Genomic DNA, 24,621 nt, shown 5'->3' on the forward strand with positions numbered 1-24,621 from the left:
TCAAGGTATGCCCAGAGCATGGACTCCTGGTTGTAGGATAAGTGTGGGTTTAGCATGAGATGCAGTGGCAGTGAGGTGGGCCCATAGGTGAAGAGATAGCACCTAGAGTGGTGACTCCTACTTTGGTGGGGCCAGTGCAGACGGCAGCAAGGTGGTGGAGAACTCTCCTTCTGTTATACCTTTTTACTTTTTTTATTCTTAAACTATTCAAAAAGATGCTGCAATGTAGTGACAGTTGAAGCTTTTCACTGTACTTTGCTGTATTATTCACTGTAAAAATGCAACTGACAATAATAAATCAGTCATTCATTATTCCCTCTTTATATTTAATTTTTTGCACATGTATTTACATTGAATTGAATATTCTAATATATTGCCTGGTTTAGACTCCGTGAGCCTCTGCAAGGATTCTTCACTCTTTTGTTGCTTGCCATGTTCATATAGGTCACAGGTGCTCCTTAGACAGAATCATGTTGCAATAACATCAATTGCCTAAAGCACTGAAAATTTCTTTGGATAACTGTAACTTTAATGAATGCCAATCACAAGCATTCACTGCTAACAGCAGAATTCCAGCCAATATAAATTTTAGTTATTGTCACCTATCTTCAGCAGTTACACCAACCCCCGAAATAAAACATTTTCTTTTAGTACTTGCAATGAATTTAACTGTTTAACCTTCCCATGCTCCTTGATCAGTGTCGACAGGTAATGAGTCTTCTGCATTGTATTCACATACATTATTTTGGCTGAAAAGTTTGCAGAATACAGCAAAAACCACTAAGCAGGCAGTTTTTTATCAAAATTACTTTGAAGGACAGACGAAGAACGATATTTTGCAGCTTTATAACCATTCAAGGCTACTTTCATGCATGCCAGTTACTAAGTTTCAATATGAAACCACGACTAAACCACAGGTGTCTGAATAGCTGGGCGCAGAATGGAGCAATCTTCATAGTGGCACTTGATAAACACTGGAATTAACATTTACACTTAGTGCAATGTTCACATTAACAAAGATATTTTTAAGAACAAAGTTAAAAGCAGTTAAGCTTGATAGCCTCTGAGAACAGATGCAAGGATTGCAACGCACAGTTAACCCTTGCCTGTTGAATGCAATTCAGCCAGCATTAATCATACTATTCTGCTGGTGACTAAGTAAAGTCGGCCTGTGCTATTGAAAGCTTGCCTACAGGGCCGAAAGATGACAGAAGGGCTGGCAGTTGAGTCGAAAGTGAGTCTGACCTGGGGAGCAGTGAAGGATGGCTCAAAGTTTTCAGATGTTGCACCAGAGGCCTTTAGTAGACAAGCAAAGGAGAAATGTTCTGTAACCACAGGGTTTAGAATCCTTACAGTGTGGAAACAGGCCATTCAGCCTAACAAGTCCACACCAACCCTCCAAACAGCATCTCACACAGATGCATCCCCCTACCTTATATTTCCTACGGCTCATGCACTTAGCTCACATATTGCTGGACACTGTGGGCAATTTAGCATTGTCAATCCACCTACCTTGCACACCTTTGGACTGTGGGAGGAAATCAGAGCAAACCCACACAAGCATTGGGAGAATGCGCAAACTCCAGACAGACAGTCGCTCGACGATGGAGACTCTGGTGCTGTGAGGCATTAGTGCTAACCCCTGAACCACTGGTTAGGAGACCCTCCAGGCACAAGCTGAAAAAGGAAATGTTAGTAGATAGATGTAGAGGTGAATGCCGAGTGTCAAGCTCTAAAATTTTGGATGCAGTACCACAAGGAGTTCAATTATCTCAGTTGAATGGTCCAGGTTAATGAATGCATTTTCAAATATCATATTTTACAAGTGCATCAGTAACATCAACTACTGCTCAAATCATCACACTTCAAACAATCTCCAGCGTTCATATGTTTATTTCACAGCCACACGCTTAGCACTACTGTAATTTTCATACATTTCAAATGTTGCCACACCGCTAGCTATTCAGCTATAGCAGCCACCTCAGCCAAACCTATTGCAGGAGACCACAACAGGGGCCACTTGCAGGGAACTAAAGATATGCCAATGAAGGAGATAGTGCTGGTCACTATTGGGGACCTATTGGCAAGGTCATGGCCTGTGGCATGTGGATAATCTGAGATGATGGTATCCTCACACCAAAACTTTCTTTAGACACCCCATTCCCTTGCCATCCCATAATCTCTTCTGATGGCCAAGCTGCAAGTGGTTTAAGCATGCGCCTCTTCCTTCCCCCATCCCCATACTTTACCCTTTCTACTTTCCAATATCCAAAGAAAGGCATCATGTTGAACCAGTGGAGAAATAACAAGACAATGGCAATTAAGAGACACTATCACTGAACTTCACACTTCTAGCTTCCATTTCAGATTCTGACCCTGTGGTACAATTTAGAAGATAGCACAGACACAAGGTCTGCACATGGTGAGACATCAGATTCAAGTGTGTTGCAACCAGGGTACAGGGATAGCATAAATGCCACTCTGTTATAGAGAGCAAGGTGACACACTGGTTTGACTGCCAAGGACTCAGATGAGAAATTTGATGAGGATGCCTTGAAGGCAACCTGATGGATATGCACATCAATATGTTTAGTACTTTTGGAAGTCTGCCAGAAAGCTTGTGCTTAATGTCAACAAACACGAAGGAGATGAGGGGCAACTTGTGATGGAGCTTTCTGTGAAGCTTTTTGCTAGTCCTTTCCTAAGTGCAAACAGTGGCCAATTCTGTTCACCCACATGTGAATCCAACAATGCTGCAGTGTCTGATTTTCAGTGCTGGAGCTAATGTTGCAGCATCTGTAGCAACTACCAGTGTTACAGTTCAGACTGCTGTCATGGAAGATCTGCTTACTCCTATGCAAATACAGATAGTTGTCATCATGAGCTGTTTACACGTTACAAAGGAAATTGCAGGATTTTTTTTATTCATTGAGGGATGTGAGCTTTGTTGGATAGGACAGCATTTATTGCTCATCCATACTTGTCTTTGAGAAGGTTGTGGTGAACTTCTTCCTTGAACTATCAGTCAATATGGTATAAGAGCAGCCACAATGCTATTAAGGAGGTAGTTCCATGACTTTGATTCAGTGACATGGAGAGAATGTATGTGAATGACTTGAAGGAACATTTGCAGTTGGTGATGTTCCCTTTTCTCCTGCCCTTGTTCTTCTAGATATTATAGTTAGTGGGTTTGGAGACTGCTATATAAGGAGCACTGGAGATAGGAACAGTAGTAGGCCATTGAGCCCACTAACCTTGCTCTCCCATTTAATACAATCATGGCTAATGGAACATTTCATTGCCTTTCATCCACACTACCCCCATTACCCTATACGCCATTTATAATCAAAACTTATCAACCTCTACTTCAAATATACTCAAAAGACTGAGCTTCTCCATTCTTGTGGTATAGAATTCCTCAGCATCATCACCCTCTCAGTAAAAACAACTCTCCTGAACTTGGTCGTAAATGGCATCCCCCTTATTTTTAAATTGTGATCCTTGGTTCTAGATTTCTCAACTAGCAGAAACAATCTTACCAATAACTACCTCGTGTATCCCTTCAAATACTTTCAATTAGATCATCTTTCTTTTTTCAAATCTCTAGAGAATACAAGCCCAGTTGCCCAATCTCTCTTCAAAAGACAGATGGTCATTGTCTGGCACTTACGAACATGAATGATAGTTGCCAATTGTCAGGGCAAACCTGGATATTGTCTAGGTTTTGTTCTATTTAGCTATAGACTGCTTCAGTACCTGAGAAGTCGAAAATTATGCTGAACATTATGCAATCATCACCAAATAGCCCTATTTCTGACCTTATGATGCAGAGGTCATTGAGGAAGCAACAGCAGACAGTTGGGCCTCAGGCACTACCCTGAGGAACTGTGGGGACTTTGGTGGCACAGTAATAATGTTCCTGTTTCTGAGCTAGTACTCCTGGGTTCACGTCCCACTTGCTGCAGAGCTATGTCATAACATCTTTGATGAACTCTTGCTGAGATGTCTGACCTTGAACAGCTACAAACATCTTTTGTGTCAGGTATGACTCCAAAAAGCAGTTTTCTCCTCATTCACAGTGACTTTAGTTTTGCTATGGCTCCTTGATGACATGGGGATAACATCTTCATGGACAACATAGGTAAAACAGGAGTGCCTACGTTCTTTCCTCCCATCTTCTTTCTCCTTGTGCTCTTGCTCCTCAACGGTTTATTGTACAAGGAGATAGAAAAAGCTATTTCCTCATGCTGAATGAGGTTTTTCAGCATGTAGGAGACTGCTAGTAATCTTAACACTCTCACTGCTAAGAATTTCCAGGCAAGAAGAACATCGTTTCAGACCACCAAAGGTCTATACCATGCATTGAGATTTGTTGCAGGGTTTTTCTTTGCAAGGCTTAGTATGTTTTCTTGCTCGGTCTTATCAAACTCGTAGCTTTAATTATATGGCATCTCTCAGCTCTGACTCTAACCTCATTTTACCACTTGCCATGCCCAAAACAACCCAGCACTCAGTAGACATTCGCTAAATAGCCAATATCCCTTGTGCATGTGCCACCTTTAAAAGGCCACTATGCACCTGAGCAAGCACTGGCATTCTAAAGCTGCTCTGGTTGCTTAAGGACAGAACATGAACATGATTGATAGGATGGTGTAAATGAGTCCACTTCCCAGAGGACTGGCAGAGGAGGCTATTACACCAGAACCTGGCAACCTGCTTGGAGGTTGGCACCTGGGTCAGCACCATCTCAAAAGTGCAGACGAATGGGCAGCAGTGATTGCCCCACCAAACCTCCAGGAGCCAACAGGTTCTACTGTTGAGCAAGGTCCCTTCAGAACCAGGGATTACATTAAAATGTAGTGGAGTAGAGAGGAAGAACATATAATTTAGACTCTTTGGTGGCACGGGTGATAATGGATGATATATGGCCATCAGATAATGTTTAAATATTTGTGTTTCAATCATCCCCATAGTGGTTAGTCTCTGTGTGCTCCCAAAACATATTACCACACCATCCAGCCTCAATACAGAATCACAGACAAGGCTCAATGCACTTTGTGGAAGGGGAACATTCAGTATACATGACATTGAATGATGCAGTCACCTTTTGCCTTCCTCATTTAGCAACCCTAACGTTTAGCTCCCTCTGACACTGATAATTGAATTGTCCAGCATTGGTTATGGCAGGAAGGTGCAATGGAGAAACCCAAGGATAACCAAGCAGCAGGCAGATTGCACGATCCTGTACAGTCGGTAACAAATGTGCTGTTATTTAAAAAGTCCTTGATCAGTGGCTGCTATAGCCCCTCCCTCACACATTGAGACACAGACTCCACCCACTCCCAGCGTTCTCTCAGCCATTTTCCTCCCTATTAGGCACTTTATCACCTTCCATCATGCTGGAGATCAAGTAAGTACTCCTCTACCAGGAGCTTCCAGACTCTGCCTGAATGCAGTGGTAAGCCCCTGATCATCCACATCCCTGTTGTAACAGCTCACCCTGTTAGCCTCACACTCACCCAGATCTCCTTACTGCCTTGTACCATCTGTGAGCTGCTTGCAGGTTCCTGTGCAACTGCCTTCCAACATTAGTTGCCAGTGTGTCCTTCAATATAAGTCTGTGCTGTCAGTGCACTGGAGAAATGCCAGGATGATCATGAGTGGCTGCCAATGCCAATTTCCATGGAGGAAAGGTACCCTGAGTTGCAATTTAGTTGTAGACAACATGGAGGTCATTTGAAGCATGCAGAGAGCTGAATCTATTAAGTACATACTCTAGTTTCCACACTGAGATTTCCCAACATCTAGCTTATTTGGCAGGTTTGATAAGACGATAAGCTGGACGTTAATTTGGCATTAACAAGGCACTTAAGAAATCTTCACTGTCAACTAACAATTTACTAAATTTACTTTAGCAAACATCTTGCTGTGCCACTTATGAAATGCACAAAAGATGGAAGACGCCATTCTGGATCTGAGGATAGGCCTCACTGGACTTCTCATTGAATTTGCCAAACATTTTGAGGAGAGAAAGACAGTGTTAAAGTGGAGCTCAACATGACTTCTTCAGAATTGAAGTCCAAAACGTTAACTGCTTTTCTCTCTCCACGAATGCTGCCAAACTTTGCTGAGTTTCTACAAAATTTTGTTTCCATTTCAGAGCTCCAGCTTCCACAGTACTTTGCTCTTATTCTGGTACTGACCTGTGTAGTTCATGGTTTATGGTCACAGATCTACTTCACATTGAAAAACAGTCAAACGTCTTTTAGTTCTGGCCTAGGACAAAGTTGACCATGCACATAGGACCAAAGGTACCTGGACTCAAACGAATTACTCAATCCTAGAAAAGGCCTATTCTTTCTCCACAGCTTGTCTTGGCTTGGGGAGAAAGACAAAGACATTCAGTTCTCTAAAGAGAGAACCTCCCTTGTATAACGGTAGTTATCAAATTGCAAATTATCTCCAAGTCTAACTTTGCAGGAGTGAAATACAAAATAATCTATAGCCTAAGTTACCTTCAAACTGACTGGCAATTTGATTCTAGCCCTGCTCAGATGTAAGGATGGCTAAAAGCAGTGGGGATAACTTCAACAATAACATCCTTAGTGAGGCACAGATGTTGCACACATTATTCTTCATCGGAAATTCAGATGGGAGAATTTCTTCTGAATGCTCTGGGCAGATAGTAACTTGCCCCGTTCTGGGTGGCTTCTGCAAATCAAACTGCATTACAAGGGGAATGGCTGGGAACAACTGGTTTATGCAGAAGGCTTGAAGTCAGGAACAAATCCTTCAGCACCTGCCATACCACTCCCTGTAGATTTTTGCATCTTGAAACAACAAGAAAACATTCAAGCACATGCACAACAGTAGCAAAATGCAGAGGTAATTTGATTACACCTAGCCTGCAAGTAGTTGATACTCCTTTTAATTGCTGCTGGTGCAATATTCCTCCTTCTGTTCAACAAGCAGTGATTCAGACCATGCATTAATTGTAGAAAAATGACAATGCTGACAAAGTGAATTGCTTATTTTAATTGGTGTCCACATGCTCTGCATTGTACCATTAAACAATCACTATGAATGCCTGCACCAACATGGAATCAGACAGGATTCACCTGTGCACACATCAGATATTATGAAGTTGCAAGAATACTCTGCGCACAAAAAAGTGCCAATTTCACACTCTAGGAAGCTGAAGGTAAAGAACAGTTACCTATCCTTAACACTGATTAGGATATTCTAATAAAATAACATGGTTCTTCATGCAAAACATACTCTCTCCCTTCATCGAACAGAACACTGGAGAAACTCAACAGGGCTGACAGTGATTGTGGACAGAGAAAGAGTTAACATTTCAAATCCAATAGGACCTTTCTTCACAGACATACCAGATGCAAAATATTAATTGTTTCTTTCTCCATTGATGCCACCAGACTTTGCGGAGTTCCTTCAGCATAATTTCTTTCAGATTTCCAACATACACAAGATTTTGCTTTTATTCTTACTTCAGTTTGCACCCAACTGCATTGAAATTAGTGTTCATTATGTACATTCCTATTGTGATACACTGTGTGATCAGAGCTGTGGAAATTCTCCCCTAAAACCTCAAATACAGAGGGTCATTTCTTGGGACTTGCACAAATTTGGTAAGGTCACATAACATCCATTACTAGATGTCCAGAGGTGACTAGGTGAAACATTAAATGTTTCTAATATGGCATAAGAAATTCTAAGAAATTACATGATGAAAAAGAATTTTGCTTTATCCTCACTGTACTGCATCTTATAAAATATCATGGAGCACTGCAGCCTCACAGCACCAGGGACCCAGGTTCGATTCCAGCCTTGGGCTTTCTATTTATCTGTTTAGGTTTCCTCGGGTTGGAGATGTCATTTCCTGCATTGGCAATGTCATTTCCTGTTCTTTTTCTCAGAGGATGGTAGATTGATTTGGAGCCAATGTGTTTGTTGATGGAGTTCTTGTTGGAATGCCATGCTTCTAGGAATTCTCGTGCATAACTGTCTGTGCGGAGTTTGCACATTCTCCCAGCGTCTGCGTGGGTTTCCTCCGGGTGCTCCGGTTTCTTTCCACAGTCTAAAAATGTGCAGGCTAGGTGGATTGGCCATGCTAAATTGCCTATAGTATTCAGGGTTGTGGGGGTCTGGGTGGGATATATCAAGGGGTGGTGAGAACTTGTTAGGCTGAAGGGCCTGTTTCCACACTGTAGGTAGTCTAATTACTGACAAGGCCTTTTTTCAAGACTTGAGGAATTCATTCCTAAGACGTATTCAAACAAATATGCTGAGAAAAAAAAAGGATCTAGCGAGATTTGAGATGATTTGTAGCTCAGGTTGACGTTCTGGATGCGAGTTTGCTCACTGAGCTGGAAGGTTTGTTTTCAGACGTTTCGTCACCATTCTAGGTAACATCATCAGTGAGCCTCCGATGAAGCGCTGGTGTTATGTCCTGCTTTCTATTTATCTGTTTAGGTTTCCTCGGGTTGGAGATGTCATTTCCTGCATTGGTAATGTCATTTCCTGTTCTTTTTCTCAGAAGATGGTAGATTGATTTGGAGCCAATGTGTTTGTTGATGGAGTTCCAGTTGGAATGCCATGCTTCTAGGAATTCTTGTGCGTGTCTCAGTTTGGCTTGTCCTAGGATGGATGTGTTGTCCCAATCAAAGTGGTGTCCTTCCTCATCTGTATGTAAGGATACTACAGATAGTGGGTCATGTCCATAGCCACAAAACAACATGACCCACTATCACTAGTATCCTTACATACAGATGAGGAAGGACACCACTTTGATTGGGACAACGCATCCATCCTAGGACAAGCCAAACAGAAACACGCACGAGAATTCCTAAAAGCATGGCATTCCAACTGGAACTCCATCAACAAACACATTGGCTCCAAATCAATCTACCATCTTCTGAGAAAAAGAACAGGAAATGACATCTCCAACCCGAGGAAACCTAAACAGATAAATAGAAAGCAGGACATAACACCAGCGCTTCGTCGGAGGCTCACTGATGATGTTACCTAGAACGGTGACGAAACGTCTGAAAACAAACCTTCCAGCTCAGCGAGCAAACTCACATCCCAAAAAAAGGATTGGTCAAAGGAACAGGCTTGATTTATTTTTAAAATTTGCTTGTATTATGTAAAAATGTTTCAAGGTATCTTCCTGCCTATAGAAAGTGATGTGAAACGCAAATTATATTAATGCAAGCTTACATTAGAGCCTAATTGTAAGAAATAAATGGGATTAAGTAAAACTCCTCTATATATATATATATACATACTCAACAGCTACTGTAACATTAAAATAGAGATAATTTTAAAGAACATCAATCACTACAATGGTCAAAGCCAAAATATTTTCAGACTGTAGCACCACCATGTGGTAGGCATCACTATGAAAAATAAATACAATTTAGCCTTCTAAGTGGAATGCCAAAACTTTGCAGACCCACCCTGATGTCTAGTTGAAGCCCAAGTTATCGAGTGTATTTAAGACACAAAGATGGAAAATGTTCTTGATTAGTAAGGGGGACTCAAGGATTACAGGAAGAAGGCAGGAGAGTGGGGTTGAGAACCATAACAGCTACAGTCGATGGTGGAGCAAATCCGATGGGCCAAACGGCCTGATTCTGCTCCTCTGTTATGGTCATCACATTTCACTCCAAAATACAATTCACTACGTGGAGGTAGAGATGGGAAAAAAAAATCTAGCTAGTCACTCAGGGGGCATTCCTCCTTATTCCAGCTGATCGAGCCCAAAGATGAAATGTTAATAATTCATCTGTCAATCAAGACAAAGTCAAAAGAGAACAAATTAACTTGGCATTTTTGATTAATTCACATGTGGCTTATTTTAAAGGCCTGAATTGCATTTCTAGCATTTTTCATTTTTAGAAATGACAGGCAATGTTCATAGACCCCTTTACATAGGGGGCAGCCATTTGGTCGATCATGTGTGCAACATTTTGAGAGAAGCTTTTCCCCAGTTGCCTGCAAAATTTGAATTCTTCAAGATTGTACCCAGATATCAACAACCTTCCAAGTGAAGAAATTTTGCAATGGTTCCCTACCCTGTTGCTATTTATTTTAGCCTAAGATTTTGGGATTACCTGCTTGCAAAATAAAAATATATGCCAACTTTATCAAAATACTTAACTACAAAAACTCATTTGATCTCTGGGACTTTATTTCTAAAATTCACACATGTAAAATTAGTACTGATATAATAATAATAGTATATTTTAAATGGCAGGTTAGCACTTGCACCAACATCTTCCTGTGCGATAAAATTTCAGTCATACGTCAGTGTCATAACAAGTAACTTTACCCTGGTGATAAAATATGAGTTGAATGTCTTCACTACAAGGCAGTAGAGTACTCAATACTTAAACCTCTGCTTTTAAGTGATCAAAAATGAAAGATCTGATCAGCTTCCTCGATTCCAATTCCTCCATTGTGTTAACCTGACATTATGTATACTACCATAACAGCAAAACAAAGTTGTATTATATGATTTATGCAATAATTCCATTAGATGGTAATTCCTCGGATGCTTACTGATACTACATTTACTTTATATTAACTTAAAATATAAACTGCCCGATGACAGGTGAAGTTATATGTCAAGATTCATTTATGGTGTACAAATTACTGCTCCTGCTGCACACAAGTTTCATCTGTCCAAAATAGTAGGTGCTAATAAACAGGTGCTCATCACAACATTCTGTAAAGATAATTTAGCAAAAATGATTTGAAATTAATGGGTTTAAAGTAATGGTTATACACTGCCCTTAACCAACAAGGGGGGAAAATATTACCCTACTACAGACCTTTGGCAATTGGTCAGAGAAATCCACAGTCCAGGCCATCCTATCATCTTGAATGGGGGCCTATGGCATAAAATGGTTCACAATGGAAAAAATTTGTTCATTTTAAATTTAGCATTCACAGTTAAGAGTGGCACATAAAAATACCTTTTCTGGTTAAGAAACAGATACTTTGCTTCAAAGCTTTCAATTTTCAAAGAGAAAAAAATTATGATAAATCATTTTAAAGGCAATCTGGTGTGATTTAAAAAACAGATACAATTGATAATTTGATTTTCTTTGTATTTATTTTTCAAAATGATACCTCACTGGCTGTGAAACATGCTAGGTTGTTTAAAGATATGGAACACGCCATATAAATTCAAGCTTTTTTAAAAAAACAAAAAAAAAGCCTTAATTTCAACATTAGATCTATAATGTGAACATTATTGCTTTATGTACATTCTCTAATGGAAGTAATAGCAACCAGACCGGACAGAGTTATGGTAATCAACTCACAGCACATTCAGAGTTATGCAATAGTTTATATCTGTACAACCATATTAAAAGGAAAAAATGTGCACCATTTGTTTTGCACATTACAACGTTCACCCTAAAGAAATAATTTCAATTAATGTGTACTTCACTTTCCCTCAGAAAGTCTTCTTTTTCATGGAAATACTGGCGAAACCATTCTATGTGTTCAGTTTTTTGTCGTACTGTCAAGTACGGATTCTTAGATAATCCATTGACAACTAGCTCCATGAAATGGCGCACTGGTCCTTGCTCTGAGAATCCCTTCAAATGTTTCTCCAGAAATATGTGTTCATGGAATTCCACACCTTCCTCAGCTTCCAGTCCTAAAATAGCATCATGAATATAAAAGCCAGTTAGCTTTTTGAGACAAAGCATTTTTACCACTCAAATTAGTTCTAACAAGATGTGTCCTTTGCCAATCATAACTATAATTCTTTTAAATAAATCTCACCAGCTTCATTGTCGATAGGAAACTGCCTGAGTTTTCCTTCATTTGTCCAGCGGATCATCTCTTCAAACCCATTTCGTGGCAATTGTTCTGTCGCAGCTGCGATTTGATTGGCTAGTTCAGTATCCCATAGTGATGGCAGAGAAACTGTTTCAAATGCAATTTAATCAAATGGTTATACACAGGGGCATTACTCAAAAATGGAGACAATTAGCAATGAATATATACCCTTATTATTACTAGAATGACTATCCAGCTATTTTTAGAAGGTGCAAAAGTATTTTGACAAATTGCAAATCACCACATTTAAATTGAGGGAAAATCTAGGCCTGGTAAGTGAGGAAGAGACTGTCAGGAAATCTGTTTCTGTGCTACCAACACAAATGACTGAACGGCAACTGAAACGTTTATATGAATACAGTTGTTCAAAGATACATTGTATTCATATTTTTCTACAACTTGGATAGTAAGGGATGCATTTAATAAATGCAATTAAAAAGAAGTTAGAGTAAACATACAGAATGGGAGCAAAGCTAAATAAGACCTCTTATTATGAAGCAGTCCCTGATACAGCTTGTTCCATAGTATTACCCAACATCAGTCATTCTTGTGCCTCCAGACTGGACTATTTTGTAAAGTTCTCCTGGTCAGCCTCTCAATTTCCACCCTTCATAAACACAGGTTTATCCAACATGCCTTAGCTCTCACAAAGCTCTGTTTATCAATCAATCCCATGATCTCTATCCTATATTGGCTGCTGATCCACTAATCCCTTGATTTTAAAATTCTCATCCTCACATTCAAATTCATCCATGATCTCATGCCTTTTGTCCCTAATTCCGTCTAGATGTACAACCCTCCAAGAATGGCTACTTGCCCAGAATTTTATTTTGGGAGGTGTCAGGGAACTAGAAACCCATGTAAGTGAGCAAAGTTAAAAGAAAATTAGGGACAAGTGGAATTGGGTGCAGAGTTTTGAATGAGCTAGATTACAAAGTAAGCAGCATTGTTAGAAGGGCAAACAAGGGACCACTGAAGGGGTCAAGTCTGATGGTTACACAGAAATTGTATCTTCAACTTGTGTGCAACACCCACTGTAGCCGAGAGTAGCAATATTACAGATGGAAGTAATGACAGTCCATGTTAGATAACAATGAAGAGGAGACTCGGCTCACAGCTGAATATGAAGTTACAGTTAAAACATATTTCATCTGGGGCAGTGATGGGAGGGGAATGAAACCATTGTCAAGAGCATGCAAGGGGAAAGTTCCTAGATGGACATGCACTCAATAAGCAGGTGTGACAATTATTTTAACAATTACATTTAAGAGGTGCCATCCATAGTTAGAAGAAATCTCCATTCTCTCAAATGAGCTGTATTCAATTACCTGCTGAAATTAAAGACAGCTTATCTACCTTCTACCAACTGTCCTTTAATTCTGAGCAGCCACATTAACTACTGTACAAAGAATTAAAAGAAGTTTGTGCAAATTACCCACTAATTCTAACTTTTTTAAATTAAAAACATTTTTCTAATAAAACCGATCAGAGATGTTATTTCACACCTCTGGAGCAGGTGAGTCTTGAACCTGACCTTCTAGGTCCAGTGGTAGTGTCACTACCACTGTGCCACAATCTATAAATACCACTATAGATGAAGAACACAATGTCATTTACTTTGAATGCCATTGCAAAGTTTGGTCTGGCCATAAGTTTACCAAGCACCGAGGTTGTTGACTTGCTTGCCGAGCTGGTTTGTTCTCGTTCAAACGTTTTATCACCACACTAGATGACATCATCAGTGAAGCCTCCAATGAAGCGATGTTATTCTACTCCACTTGTAGTTTATACTGTCTGCTTCATTTTTGGTTTTGATCTATATGGGTCCAATTCTATGTTTGTTGATCGCATTACTGGTGGAGAATCATGCCTCTAGGAATTCTGCTCATGTCTATACTAAACAAAAATTTAGAAAGAACTCCAGATGCTGTAAATCAGGAACAAAAACAAAGTTGCTGATAAAGCTCAGCAGGTCTGGCATAATCTGTGAAGGAAAAAAAACAGAATTAATGTTTCAGGTCCAGTGACCCTTCCTCAGAGCGTTCCTCATTTCTGAGAAAGTGTCACCAGGCCCAAAATGTTAACTCTGATTTTTTCCTTCACAGATGCTGCCAGACCTGCTGAGCTTTTTCAGCAACTTTGTTTTTGTGCCTGTGCATGTCTATGTTTGGAATTCTAGAGGCAATGGTTCTCCACCAGTAATGCAATCGATCAAACATACATACAGAATTGGACACCATATACAAACCCATACAGATCAAAACTGGAAATGACACTACTCACCATAATGGACCAGACAGTATAAATTCCAAGCGGAGTAGAACAACATCGCTTCATCGGAGACTCCACTGGTGATGTCACCTGGCATGGTGACAAAACGTCTGAATGAGAACGAGAACGAGAATGAGAACAAGCCAGCTCCCTCACCCACAACTCAGGCTACAGATCTTTGCCAAAACTTTAACCAAGCTCTCTACGGATGAAAAAGGCTGGAAATGCAAAATCCCTCTGCTGCACTTATACATTCCCAATACAATCATTAAAAAAGTAAGTACCAATACATATTGAAATACTGTTCCTTATGCAATTTTTTTTTTTGTTGATGCATGAATAGACAAACTGAACGAATGCACATGTCTTAAGTTCCATCACAGCAGCTAAGAGAAGAAGAGGCATTGCACCAGATTCAGAGTGGCACATGATAAGGCATAGAGAAAAAGCATTTGAAGGCATATCATCCAAACTCAGTTATTTGGAAACACTTGATTCATATTCAAAAGAAATACAACTAACCAGCTTCTGGCACATCCTCAGAATCACCAGCATGTATAGGAAAAATGTTTAACTTCTTCCCAGTAAATAACCCTTTCCTAAATAAAGGAAATAAAGAATGCTATGAAGTTTTTACTCTTATTAGAGAAAAGGAATAATGTTGTTCAAAAAAAAACTTAGTGATTGAGCAAAGTTCTCATAAGAAAAACACCATCATATTACGGTAACAGTGTGGAGCTGGAGGAACACAGCAGGCCAGGCAGCACTAGAGGAGCAGGGAAGTTGATGTCCTGGGTCGGGACCCTCCTTGCTCCAGCTCCACACTGTGTCATCTCTGACTGCAGCATATGCAGTTCTTCCATAGTGAATCATTTTGCAGTACATGCATGAATTCTTAAAAACGTAGGTACTTGTTCACACACCCTCAGTTTGCTACTTCTAGCAATTTACTGTTTTAGGTTTCCCACCCTGAATCATGAAAATTACAAAGAGGAAGAACTTGTCTTTCATATTCTCAAGATAGCCCAAAATTCAGATTTGCTATATATCCCAGTGGTCTTTGCAAACATGGGAGGTTTGAAATGTTTTCTATAACTTATTTGACCTATTTTTCTAATAAGCCTGTTCAGAGATATTACTACTTTGGAAAAGGTGGGACTTGAACCTGGGTCCCTTGGTCCAGGGTAAGGACACTTCTGCTGCACCACAAGAGGGCCCTGGATTTGCGCCCATGTCACCAGAGCACAAGCCTGGGATTAACTAGATTATTAGTCCAGTGACATTACAATACTAAGATGTCGTAGTGGTAATGTAGCCAGACGCAGCTGTTGGCTTATGCCCAGCAAAGCATGCTTTAACGATTTTGGTTGGTCAAAGTTGGCTCATTGGCTCTCCTTTGAATATTATCAGAGGATCTTTCATATCTGACAGGGGGTGATGGACGCTTGGTTTAACAGTGCATTTGAATGCCCTCCCTACAATACAGTGTGCCTTCGATACTGCACCAAAAAGGCAGCCAAGATAATGCTGAGGTTTCTAGGCTGGGCTTGAATGTCAGACTGTCATTCATGAGGGAAGTTGCTGCCACTTAGCCAAAGCCGAAAGAAAAATATGAGTTTGATTACAACACCCCGCTGAAGTACAGTCACAGGCATTGCACTTCAGCAAAAACACATATTCAGGTAAAGGAACCAGGATTAGCTGTACAAACTACAAATAAAGTTTGTATAAATCTGTTTTGCACTCTCGAGTTTACAAGCTGGGTAATGGTCTAACCAGCAAGTTTAAAGTAATAAAAAAAATTCACCAGAGGAAATAGAAAGAAACCAAGGCATCTGGGGCAAAAAGCAGCAGCAATGCCTGCAGACAAAAGCAAGTGGAAATGACAATCCTTTCCTTGAGGAGAGTTGTGGGGTGAATTACCCAAAATTTTCAAGACTGGGATCAACAGATTTTATTAGATAACAATAGCAAGGGCTATGAATCAAAGCCAAGTAAATGGAGTTAAAAAACTACAGTTCAGCCAAGATTTAATTAGATGAAGAACAGGCTGACTCCTGGTCAGATATATTAACTTGAATATAGCAACATTTCACACCAACTTGGAATGCACATTTGGATCCACCAATCCCTGGAGTGCTTTCTACCACCAGCACTCAGCACTCAGCTGATAATGTTTTTGTGCAGACCTTTCAGAGCGATATTGGTGTATATTTGATAATTTGATCCAGGAATAGCACAGTGTTTCATTTTTATCTCCTCTCTTGCCTTTCACACACCTGCCCCCACCCATAACTACCAGCCCCAGTAAATCTCTCATTCTTCTAACTGGCTTCTTGGTTTCCTGAAATATCAGGAATTAGTCCAATACAACAATCCAACAAGAGATGTTTGCAAGACTTTATGGAAAACTCCTACTTAATTTTTTTTCATAAGTCATTAACAAATATTACAAATAATTAATTGGGAATCACCAGGTAAGCTTGCAACTTATTAACCCAAGACCTTCTGGTAGAACAATTCCCTCGTTAAAAATCAAAAACATTTTTCCCATCTATCTGCATAACATTCAGTTTCACCTTACACAAGATTAATCACATTACCTATTCCTCATTGCATTAAATTCACTTGCGACGCCGCGATCAGGAATATATCCTTGCCCATCGTCATCAAAGCGGATTTGACTGACAGATCTTATCGCAGCCCGTGCACCAGGGCGCTTCCCAATCTTCATGTCCGCAATGATATCACTGAAGTCAACACAATTCAAAAACAAAGTTTACCTACAAATCCAGGTAAGCTAAAACTCCATTTACTTATTTCAGTACTAAAGATTTAAGATGCAGCATTTTAGAAATGCAAATTACATGATCCACACAAGTAATTAGCTACAAGAGTAAACAGAAAGATTTAAGCAGCTTTCAGCTGATCCCAAGGAAATTAATTTGCTATTTGCACAGAATTTGCCCAATACCAAGATCTGAATAAGCAACAGGAAATTAGTTGAACCGGTTTCCAGAATTCTGTGTTGCTGTTAAAACACACAAAGCCAGAGGAATCTTTGCTCTCTAAATCAGAAGAATAAATTCCTGATTTTGTACAACCACTTTCTCCCCATACCCATTGATACCTTTACAATCTAAAACCGCATCTTTTTCACAAACACAGTGACTTGGCTTCCACAGCTTTCTGTGGTAGCTAATTCCACAGGCCGAGTGAAGAAATTTTCTTCTTTTCAATGGCCTACCCCATATCTGGAGACTGAGAACCTTCATTCGAGACTCCCCAACCAGGGGAAACATCATCCCCGTATTTAGTCTGTCACAGTTTTCTACATTTCAAACTGTGCTGCACATCACAGCAAAAGAAAAATTCTGCAATCATTTCTAGACAGGGCCCTTCAGTTGAATAATCTGTTAACAGCTGAGCAGTAAACAGTGAATGCAACCATTAGAATTCTGAGGTGTAAACAACTTGACACATGACAGGTTAAAACTATGAAGTCTCTCAACCAGCTGGACTGTATTTGACTTCCAGACATTGGTATTTCTGTGCTTTGGCTTTGCAGCTCAACTGATGTTATGGTGCTTCTTAATTTTCACAATACCTGTGTCTCCCCAATGTGATGTTCAATTAAGATTCTTCTACCCAGCCAGACGGGCACACCTCTGACAATAGCAAGGAGTTGTGCCTGGTGTCTGGACAATACTTATTCCTCAAGTCAACCAGAATAAAAATCGGTTCATGGTTTTTATTACAAATAAAAGTGTGACAGTGAGAAAATTACTAGCCATACAATTGAGGTACAAGATTGAGTTTTGGGACTTTAAAATTAGAGTCAAAGAAGGTCACATGACTTGCTCTGAAGTCTGCCTGACAGTAAATACGGTGAACAAATAAAAGCAAGAGCACAGCAGACATTGGCAATCTGAAATAAAATCAGCATGCAAAAGAAACACAGTAAATCTGGCAGTATCTGCAGAGAGAAACAGATTTGGTGTTTCGGCTCAGAGATGACTTCAACTGGTGATTTAATTTTTCAAAAATCAAAGGAGGACTCGGATTTTTTTATTGAGAATGTGGTAAATGGAAGCAATAGCATGAGTCTCTGAATTCACAATGAGTAGACCCCCAAGTCTCCAAAGCACCAGAAAGGTTTAAAAGGTATCATATTGTAAACAGTTATGTTATAGACTGTCCACTTACCTTGCAGATGAAAAAATTGGGATCAAAAAGGTAGCTAATTAACATTTCAAGCTGGACAAAAGTTAACATGTTCCACGTTACAATAGAGAAGCGGGTAAAAGTAACAAACTACGCGAGTTCAGGTTAAACGTTTTCCAATAAATCAACAAATACACATGTAGAGAGAAAAGACTGTTTAGCATGGTGAACTACTGCAGCCAGATGTAGGAGGGAGACAGTTTCCAGTTGAAATGATGTATTATTCAGTCTTTTCAGATTCCAGATGGTTTGTCCATTCATCATCAGAATAATCATCAAGCTGACTGTCGATTAAAGAAACTCTGGAAATTGAGGACAACGCTTGGATTTGGTTCCTATTTGATACTTTGCAAAGTAGAAATACAGAACCCTTTTAAAAAGCTGGGAGCAAAGTGAGCTGTGAGCTCAAAGATCTAATTCCCTGGACAGTATGACAGCAGATAAATATACAAGGAGCTTGTCACTTTCTATAGCTGAAGCACCAGTTGACAAAGTAAGGGAATCGTTAGTTAATGGTGCTTTTGTCATTTGTTACAATAGATGTTTTAAAATGCTAAATCCTTTGTCAAAATTCTTTCCTAATAAATGGAAACACTTTTAGAAAATATTGTTTCCAAAGAGATTATAACAATTCCAACAATATCTATACTTCAATAGTACTTAATTGATTTTAAAGGTCTTTGGAATATACTGGAATCTTGAAAGATATAAATCTCTCTCTTTTTGATCAAATAAGTAGAAAATTTGTAGCAATCAGAAACTATATAATAGAACTGATGGCAAAATGTTTTGTCAGCACTTTATTCCAAGTGGACATTTCCTTCATTCACCTGTTTCAATAGTTAATACTGCCAGATCATCATAGCTCAAATGCGTTGGTAAAAATTCCACATGAAAATTAACCAGCGAGACAAAACAAAATGTTAACACCCTGAAGATATTGAAATACAAGCACTGCTGAGAAAAAGAAAATATAATTGAAACGTTTTACCTTGAAGTTACCAGGGCTTTCTAATATTTTATACTGTATTGGTTGAGATGCCATCCCTTTATCACAAGCACACAATATTTCTTCTATTCTTCTTTGTATGTTGTGGTTACTATTCAGGAGCCTATACGTCCCACCCACAAGTGACTTGTTTTCCTCCCTCAAAAATGATTCTACATCTTGAACTCTTTAACCGAGGTCATAGAATCATAGCATCGCCAAAGTATGGAAGGCAGCTATTTGGCTCAAGTCCATACCAATCTGCCAAGTGCATTCCACCCAGACCTGCATATCTCATGGCCAATCCACCCACAGCCTGCACATCCCTGCAAACAATGGGCAATTTAGCATGGCCAATCAACCTAACCTGCACATCTTTGGACTGTGGGAGGAAACCAGAGCACTTGGGAAAACAAACGGCACAAACGAGGGCGAACTTGCAAACTCCACACAGACGGTTGCCCAAGGCTGGATTCAAACTCAGGTCTCTGGCACTGAGGCAGTAATGCTAACCCCTCAGCCACAGTGCCGACCTAAGTTCATCCTTAACTACTGCACCAATACCACCATTAACTGTGCTATCCTTCTGCCGTTCTCCGATACTCCTCAATATTCAGAACACATTTGTCATCATCCTGCAGTCACAACCTAGTAATGGCTAATAAATCATATTTACTTACTTCAACATGTGCAACTAATTCACTTACTCTGTTATGAATGCTACATACATTCAGATACAGATCCTTTTCTTGGTATCTCTGAAGCATCTAATCATGTCTGCTAATACATTCTTAAAATTAGTTTTCCTCTCTGTCCCTTTCTGCCATTTTCGGACCATTGTTTTCCACATTAGCACTTTGCTTTTTTAATCCAAATGTGATCTCTCGTTCACTTCATTTAGTTCAAAAGCTGTTACATAGTTACATGACCTGCTTGTGAGAACAGTCTCATCACAATTCTCACTTGCCCCGGAAAACAATGTTTCCACACCAGTCTTTCATCAGTCACTTCTCAGATCTTGTTCAATCTATGCCATCTTGCACATGGTTCAGGTAATAATCCAGACCTATACTTGGCTTTATAATTTAGCAGCTAATTCCTCAGTCCTCAGCAAACCTCTTTCCTCGTTCTGTGTCATTAGTACTAATATAGAGAATGACCACTAGATCCCACTACAAGCTCTTCTCCAGTACAGAGCAGATATCCTGAACCTGGCACCAGGCACACAACACAGCCATCTGGACTCCAGCTTTTGCTACAGATCCCTCTCACTATATTGCACCTAGGAGCAACAAGTGATGTAGTGGTACTTTCTCAAAATGGTTTCTTGTACCATGGTATCATGGACTACTTGCTCATCTACCATGCAGCCTTCACTCTCATACAAAATCGGGTGGAAATAAGTTTTTTGTACAATTGAAAAGGCTGAGGCTCCTCCTGCGCTCTGGTTCTCCCTACCGGCATTACCTACAGTCACACCCTCCTATGCTTTCCCACTGACAAAAAAAAATCAAAAGATCCTAACCAAAGCAGTGTGACTATCACCTGGAATAAAATGTACATGGAACATTCCTCTTCAGTCAGTAATCAGTAGTTGGGCCTCCACCACAATAACTCTAAGCCAAAGTTCCTGCAACTGCAAATATTTATTGCAGAATCATTGCCCTGGATCGCATTTACTCTCCAGAAGCTCCCACATCCAGTAATCAGTCTATTGCTTCATCCGCCATTCTTCAATGTGTTATTTAGCAGTCACTAGGTAATTAATACAGCATATACCTAAAATAATTTATCACCAGGGAAGATAACACTAATAAAATACCACAATACTTAAAATAATGATTAAATTTCACATTTCAGTTACTGATTCACCTGGTCCTTCTGTACACAAAACCAGAAATCAAACACTTGAATTTGTAAAAATATAATAGAAATAAAACCTCCTCCCCAATTTTCACAGAACTCCTCACTCATTTATTTCTTGCAGTACACTTGGCTTAAAGCTCTTATTCCACTACGACCCAAAATTCCCAAACACAGTCACTGTCTCAGGCAAAGTCTCATGCATTCTGACTGTACTTCCTTATTACCTGATTAATTAATTCTCCAAACCAACACCTCTACCAGAATTTACTTACCAACCAATCAGCACATTCATCTCATACAATACAAGAGAGTTGGGTCCCTTTGCACTGGCATTTTTGCAAGAAGTCTTGGCAAGTGCAAGAGGAAAAGCTTGATAAAGTGTCCTTTTTAGAATTCGCAACTTCTATACTACCAAAAGATTAATTTTTGAAATACCCAACAGTTCAATGTATTTCAAGGCTAATCGCATACCAATGGAAGCTTTTCTCCAATTGGTTTCCAACAATAATTTTATTTTGAAAAAAAATTAACCAAAGCCAATCACACTATCTATTCATTAATAATAGCGACAAGAGTGTTCCTGTTAAGAACAGTGGAACATATTGCTTTAAGTTGGCTCAGACACATGTTATCAGGTTGTGGATTTAAGCCCCACGCAAGGACTTTATCTTCTCACCGGTCTGAACATTGAAAGGACTGCACACAAAAGTTGCCATTAACTTTTGATAAATTATACTTGCATTTTATGAAAGAAAATATTGTCCTCATCTGAATTTTTAAAGAGGCTTTTAAAAGACGGGGAGCAGCCAAAGTAGCTTGACAATAAGCCATAATGTTACAACTTGGAACCAACCCAAGAGAGAGCCCAAACCTGTATTTAAAAAAACTGGGAAATTTTGAAGCCCCAGTCACCAATGCTGCTTCAGAGGGATCTGCAATTTTACATTGGCTGGAGGATTTCAGTCTGGCCTTTGCTATTGCTATTTACTATAGAAAATCCTCAACATGTGCATTTCACTGATTCAATGGAATGATCTAGCAGGAAAGGCACTTTTTCAAAAAGAATTCCAATTCAGGGTAAGATTTTCCTCTACAAAGTACATCTGAAACAGATACAACTTTACATAGAAAGGTCTAGCAATTACGAGATCGAAGCACGCCCAACCAGCATATCAACTGCATATTATACACCTCAAGCATGCATAACGACCTTATCTCAGCTGGCAGTTCCTACTATGTCAAAGTTTTATTTCTAATATTAGAAAACTGCATGCATTTTCAATACTTTTCCATCATCTGATATTGGGTAAAATATTGCACAACAAAATGCCCTCTGAACATTATTTTACTCTCCTAGCAAGTGGACAAGAATTAATACAGCAGAGGATGCTTTTGGAATATACTGACTTTGAAGGAAAATAAACCTCTGCTCTTTAAAAGGTCTTTCAGGTTGGATGTACTAATTTGTTCTGTCGCATCACTTTAAGACACTGAAATCTGGCCTGACTAGGATTAGCAACTTAATTGGTTGTTGTTTATGTGTACTATTGGTGACAGATGGTCACATGAATCAGGACATGGTATTAATAAAGCCAGATACTGGAAACTGATCTTCAACTAAACTGATAGTAGCGTACTGGAGATTGTATTCAATGAGCATGTCAAATTAGATTCTGCTTTACTAGAGTAATGTGAATCATTAAAATTAAAACAAAGCATCTAAATATTATATGCAGCTTTGAACTATTTTTAATTTGCCTTTCTGCACTGGTCTTAGTGAAAACCAGGACTGCATTAAACAAAGATAATGGGAACTGCAGATGCTGGAGAATCCAAGATAATAAAATGTGAGGGTGGATGAACACAGCAGGCCCAGCAGCATCTCAGGAGCACACACACTGTTTAAACAAACTTGGCAAATCACGTGTCACATTTGAAACAAATTTGGACCCCGGTGATTGGCATCTCACGACTGATTTCCATAACAGATCTACAAAGTTACTGTTGTTATTTAAAGTAATATTTCAGAGCTTATCACAGATTTTGCTTAAAAATTTGGGTTATATATGAATACATGAATTAAGAGAAATAGGCCATTCAGCCCTTCAAACCTGTACTGTCATTCAGTAAAATTATGCCTACTGTATTTGTGATGTGAATTCCACATTCCCATCTATTGATTCCCTCACCTAAAAGGGATCTACTTCTGCTTCAAAAATACCAATGACTCTGCCTGCTTCCAAATCTGAGGCAGAAAACTCCTAAATTGCACAGGTGGTTTTAATGCACTTTTTCCCCTAGTTGTTCTGAAGAAGGGCCACTGGATTCAAAACGATAACTGATCTTTCTCCACAGATGCGGCCAGATCTCTAGAGCTTTCCCAGCAACTTCTGTTTGTGATAAAAAAATTCATATCTTTGTTCTAAACAATGGTTCCTAATTTTAAAAGTGTTCCAAGTTTTTGACTCTCCCACAAGGGGAAATATCCTTCCAACACTCAGTGTCAAGATCAGTCAGGATTCTATACACTTCAATCAAATTACCCTCCACTCTTCCAAACTGCAGTGAAAACTCATCCAGTGCCTAATTCTCCAACCTCTGCTTACAAATGTTAAAATAAAAGCTACTTAGTACATTTACACAAATCAATAAGTATCAAAAAGGTCCTGCATAAAAGGACTTCAGTTTGGACCCCACTATGCGCAGTTCTCCACCGTCATGTTTCTTTTGTAGTTACGTTAACTGAAAGTTTAAAAAGCAATTAATTCAGGCTTTAGGGGAAAAAAACCCAAAAATGGCCAGAAAATATCCGAACTGTTGCAAGGAACATTTCAAACCAAAGGGTATAATAATATTCTAATTTAAATAAAATATATCTTGCTGTCCACAAGCAAGAACATGTACCAGCACCAGATCAATTTCACTCAAACTTTCACTTTGGAAAACCTGAGGCAATGATTAACAATGAAAAGTAATTCAACTTACTCATGTCTAAATATTTCCTAAGTAGGAATATTGTCCAATCATTTCAAAAAAAAAAATCAGAATTTATCCCAAACTCTCAAGTCTGCCTATGCAGCCTGTATTATGAAGGATCAATCTGCATTCAGAAATTAACATGTCTCCCACTGTCACCTAGGGATACAAGTAAATAATAACACGCACCAATCTGACTTTTCAACATTGCTTCTGTTACTCCCCTTTCAGATTAGCTCAGATTGGACTAAAGTTTGGGATTAAATCTATGTCTTCCACCCCTGATCATTTATGCTCCAATTCATCAATACCACATTACATAGTCAGACTCGCATATCCTGGGGCCTAAATTGGAAATGCTCTTGAAAACAAGAACAAGGATTACCATCTAGCAATAGCCTAGTGGTATTATCACTAGA

General features: G+C 39.3%; 1 protein-coding gene across 1 annotated transcript in view; it reads right to left on the reverse strand.

Moving 5' to 3' along the window:
- Positions 1-9,072: 9,072 nt before the first annotated feature.
- mrps31 (mitochondrial ribosomal protein S31) overlaps positions 9,073-24,621 on the reverse strand; it is a 28,555-nt gene continuing 13,006 nt past the window's right edge. The window contains exons 4-7 of the mRNA XM_048533340.2: positions 16,752-16,898; positions 14,671-14,747; positions 11,821-11,964; positions 9,073-11,692 (exon numbers count right to left, since the gene is read on the reverse strand). Of these exons, the coding sequence (XP_048389297.2) occupies positions 11,460-11,692; positions 11,821-11,964; positions 14,671-14,747; positions 16,752-16,898 (601 nt within the window). The 3' untranslated portion in view covers positions 9,073-11,459. The remainder of the gene's footprint in view (positions 11,693-11,820; positions 11,965-14,670; positions 14,748-16,751; positions 16,899-24,621) is intronic.

Source organism: Stegostoma tigrinum, chromosome 6 (genome assembly GCF_030684315.1).
Source record: "Stegostoma tigrinum isolate sSteTig4 chromosome 6, sSteTig4.hap1, whole genome shotgun sequence".
Classification (NCBI taxonomy): Eukaryota; Metazoa; Chordata; class Chondrichthyes; order Orectolobiformes; family Stegostomatidae; genus Stegostoma; species Stegostoma tigrinum.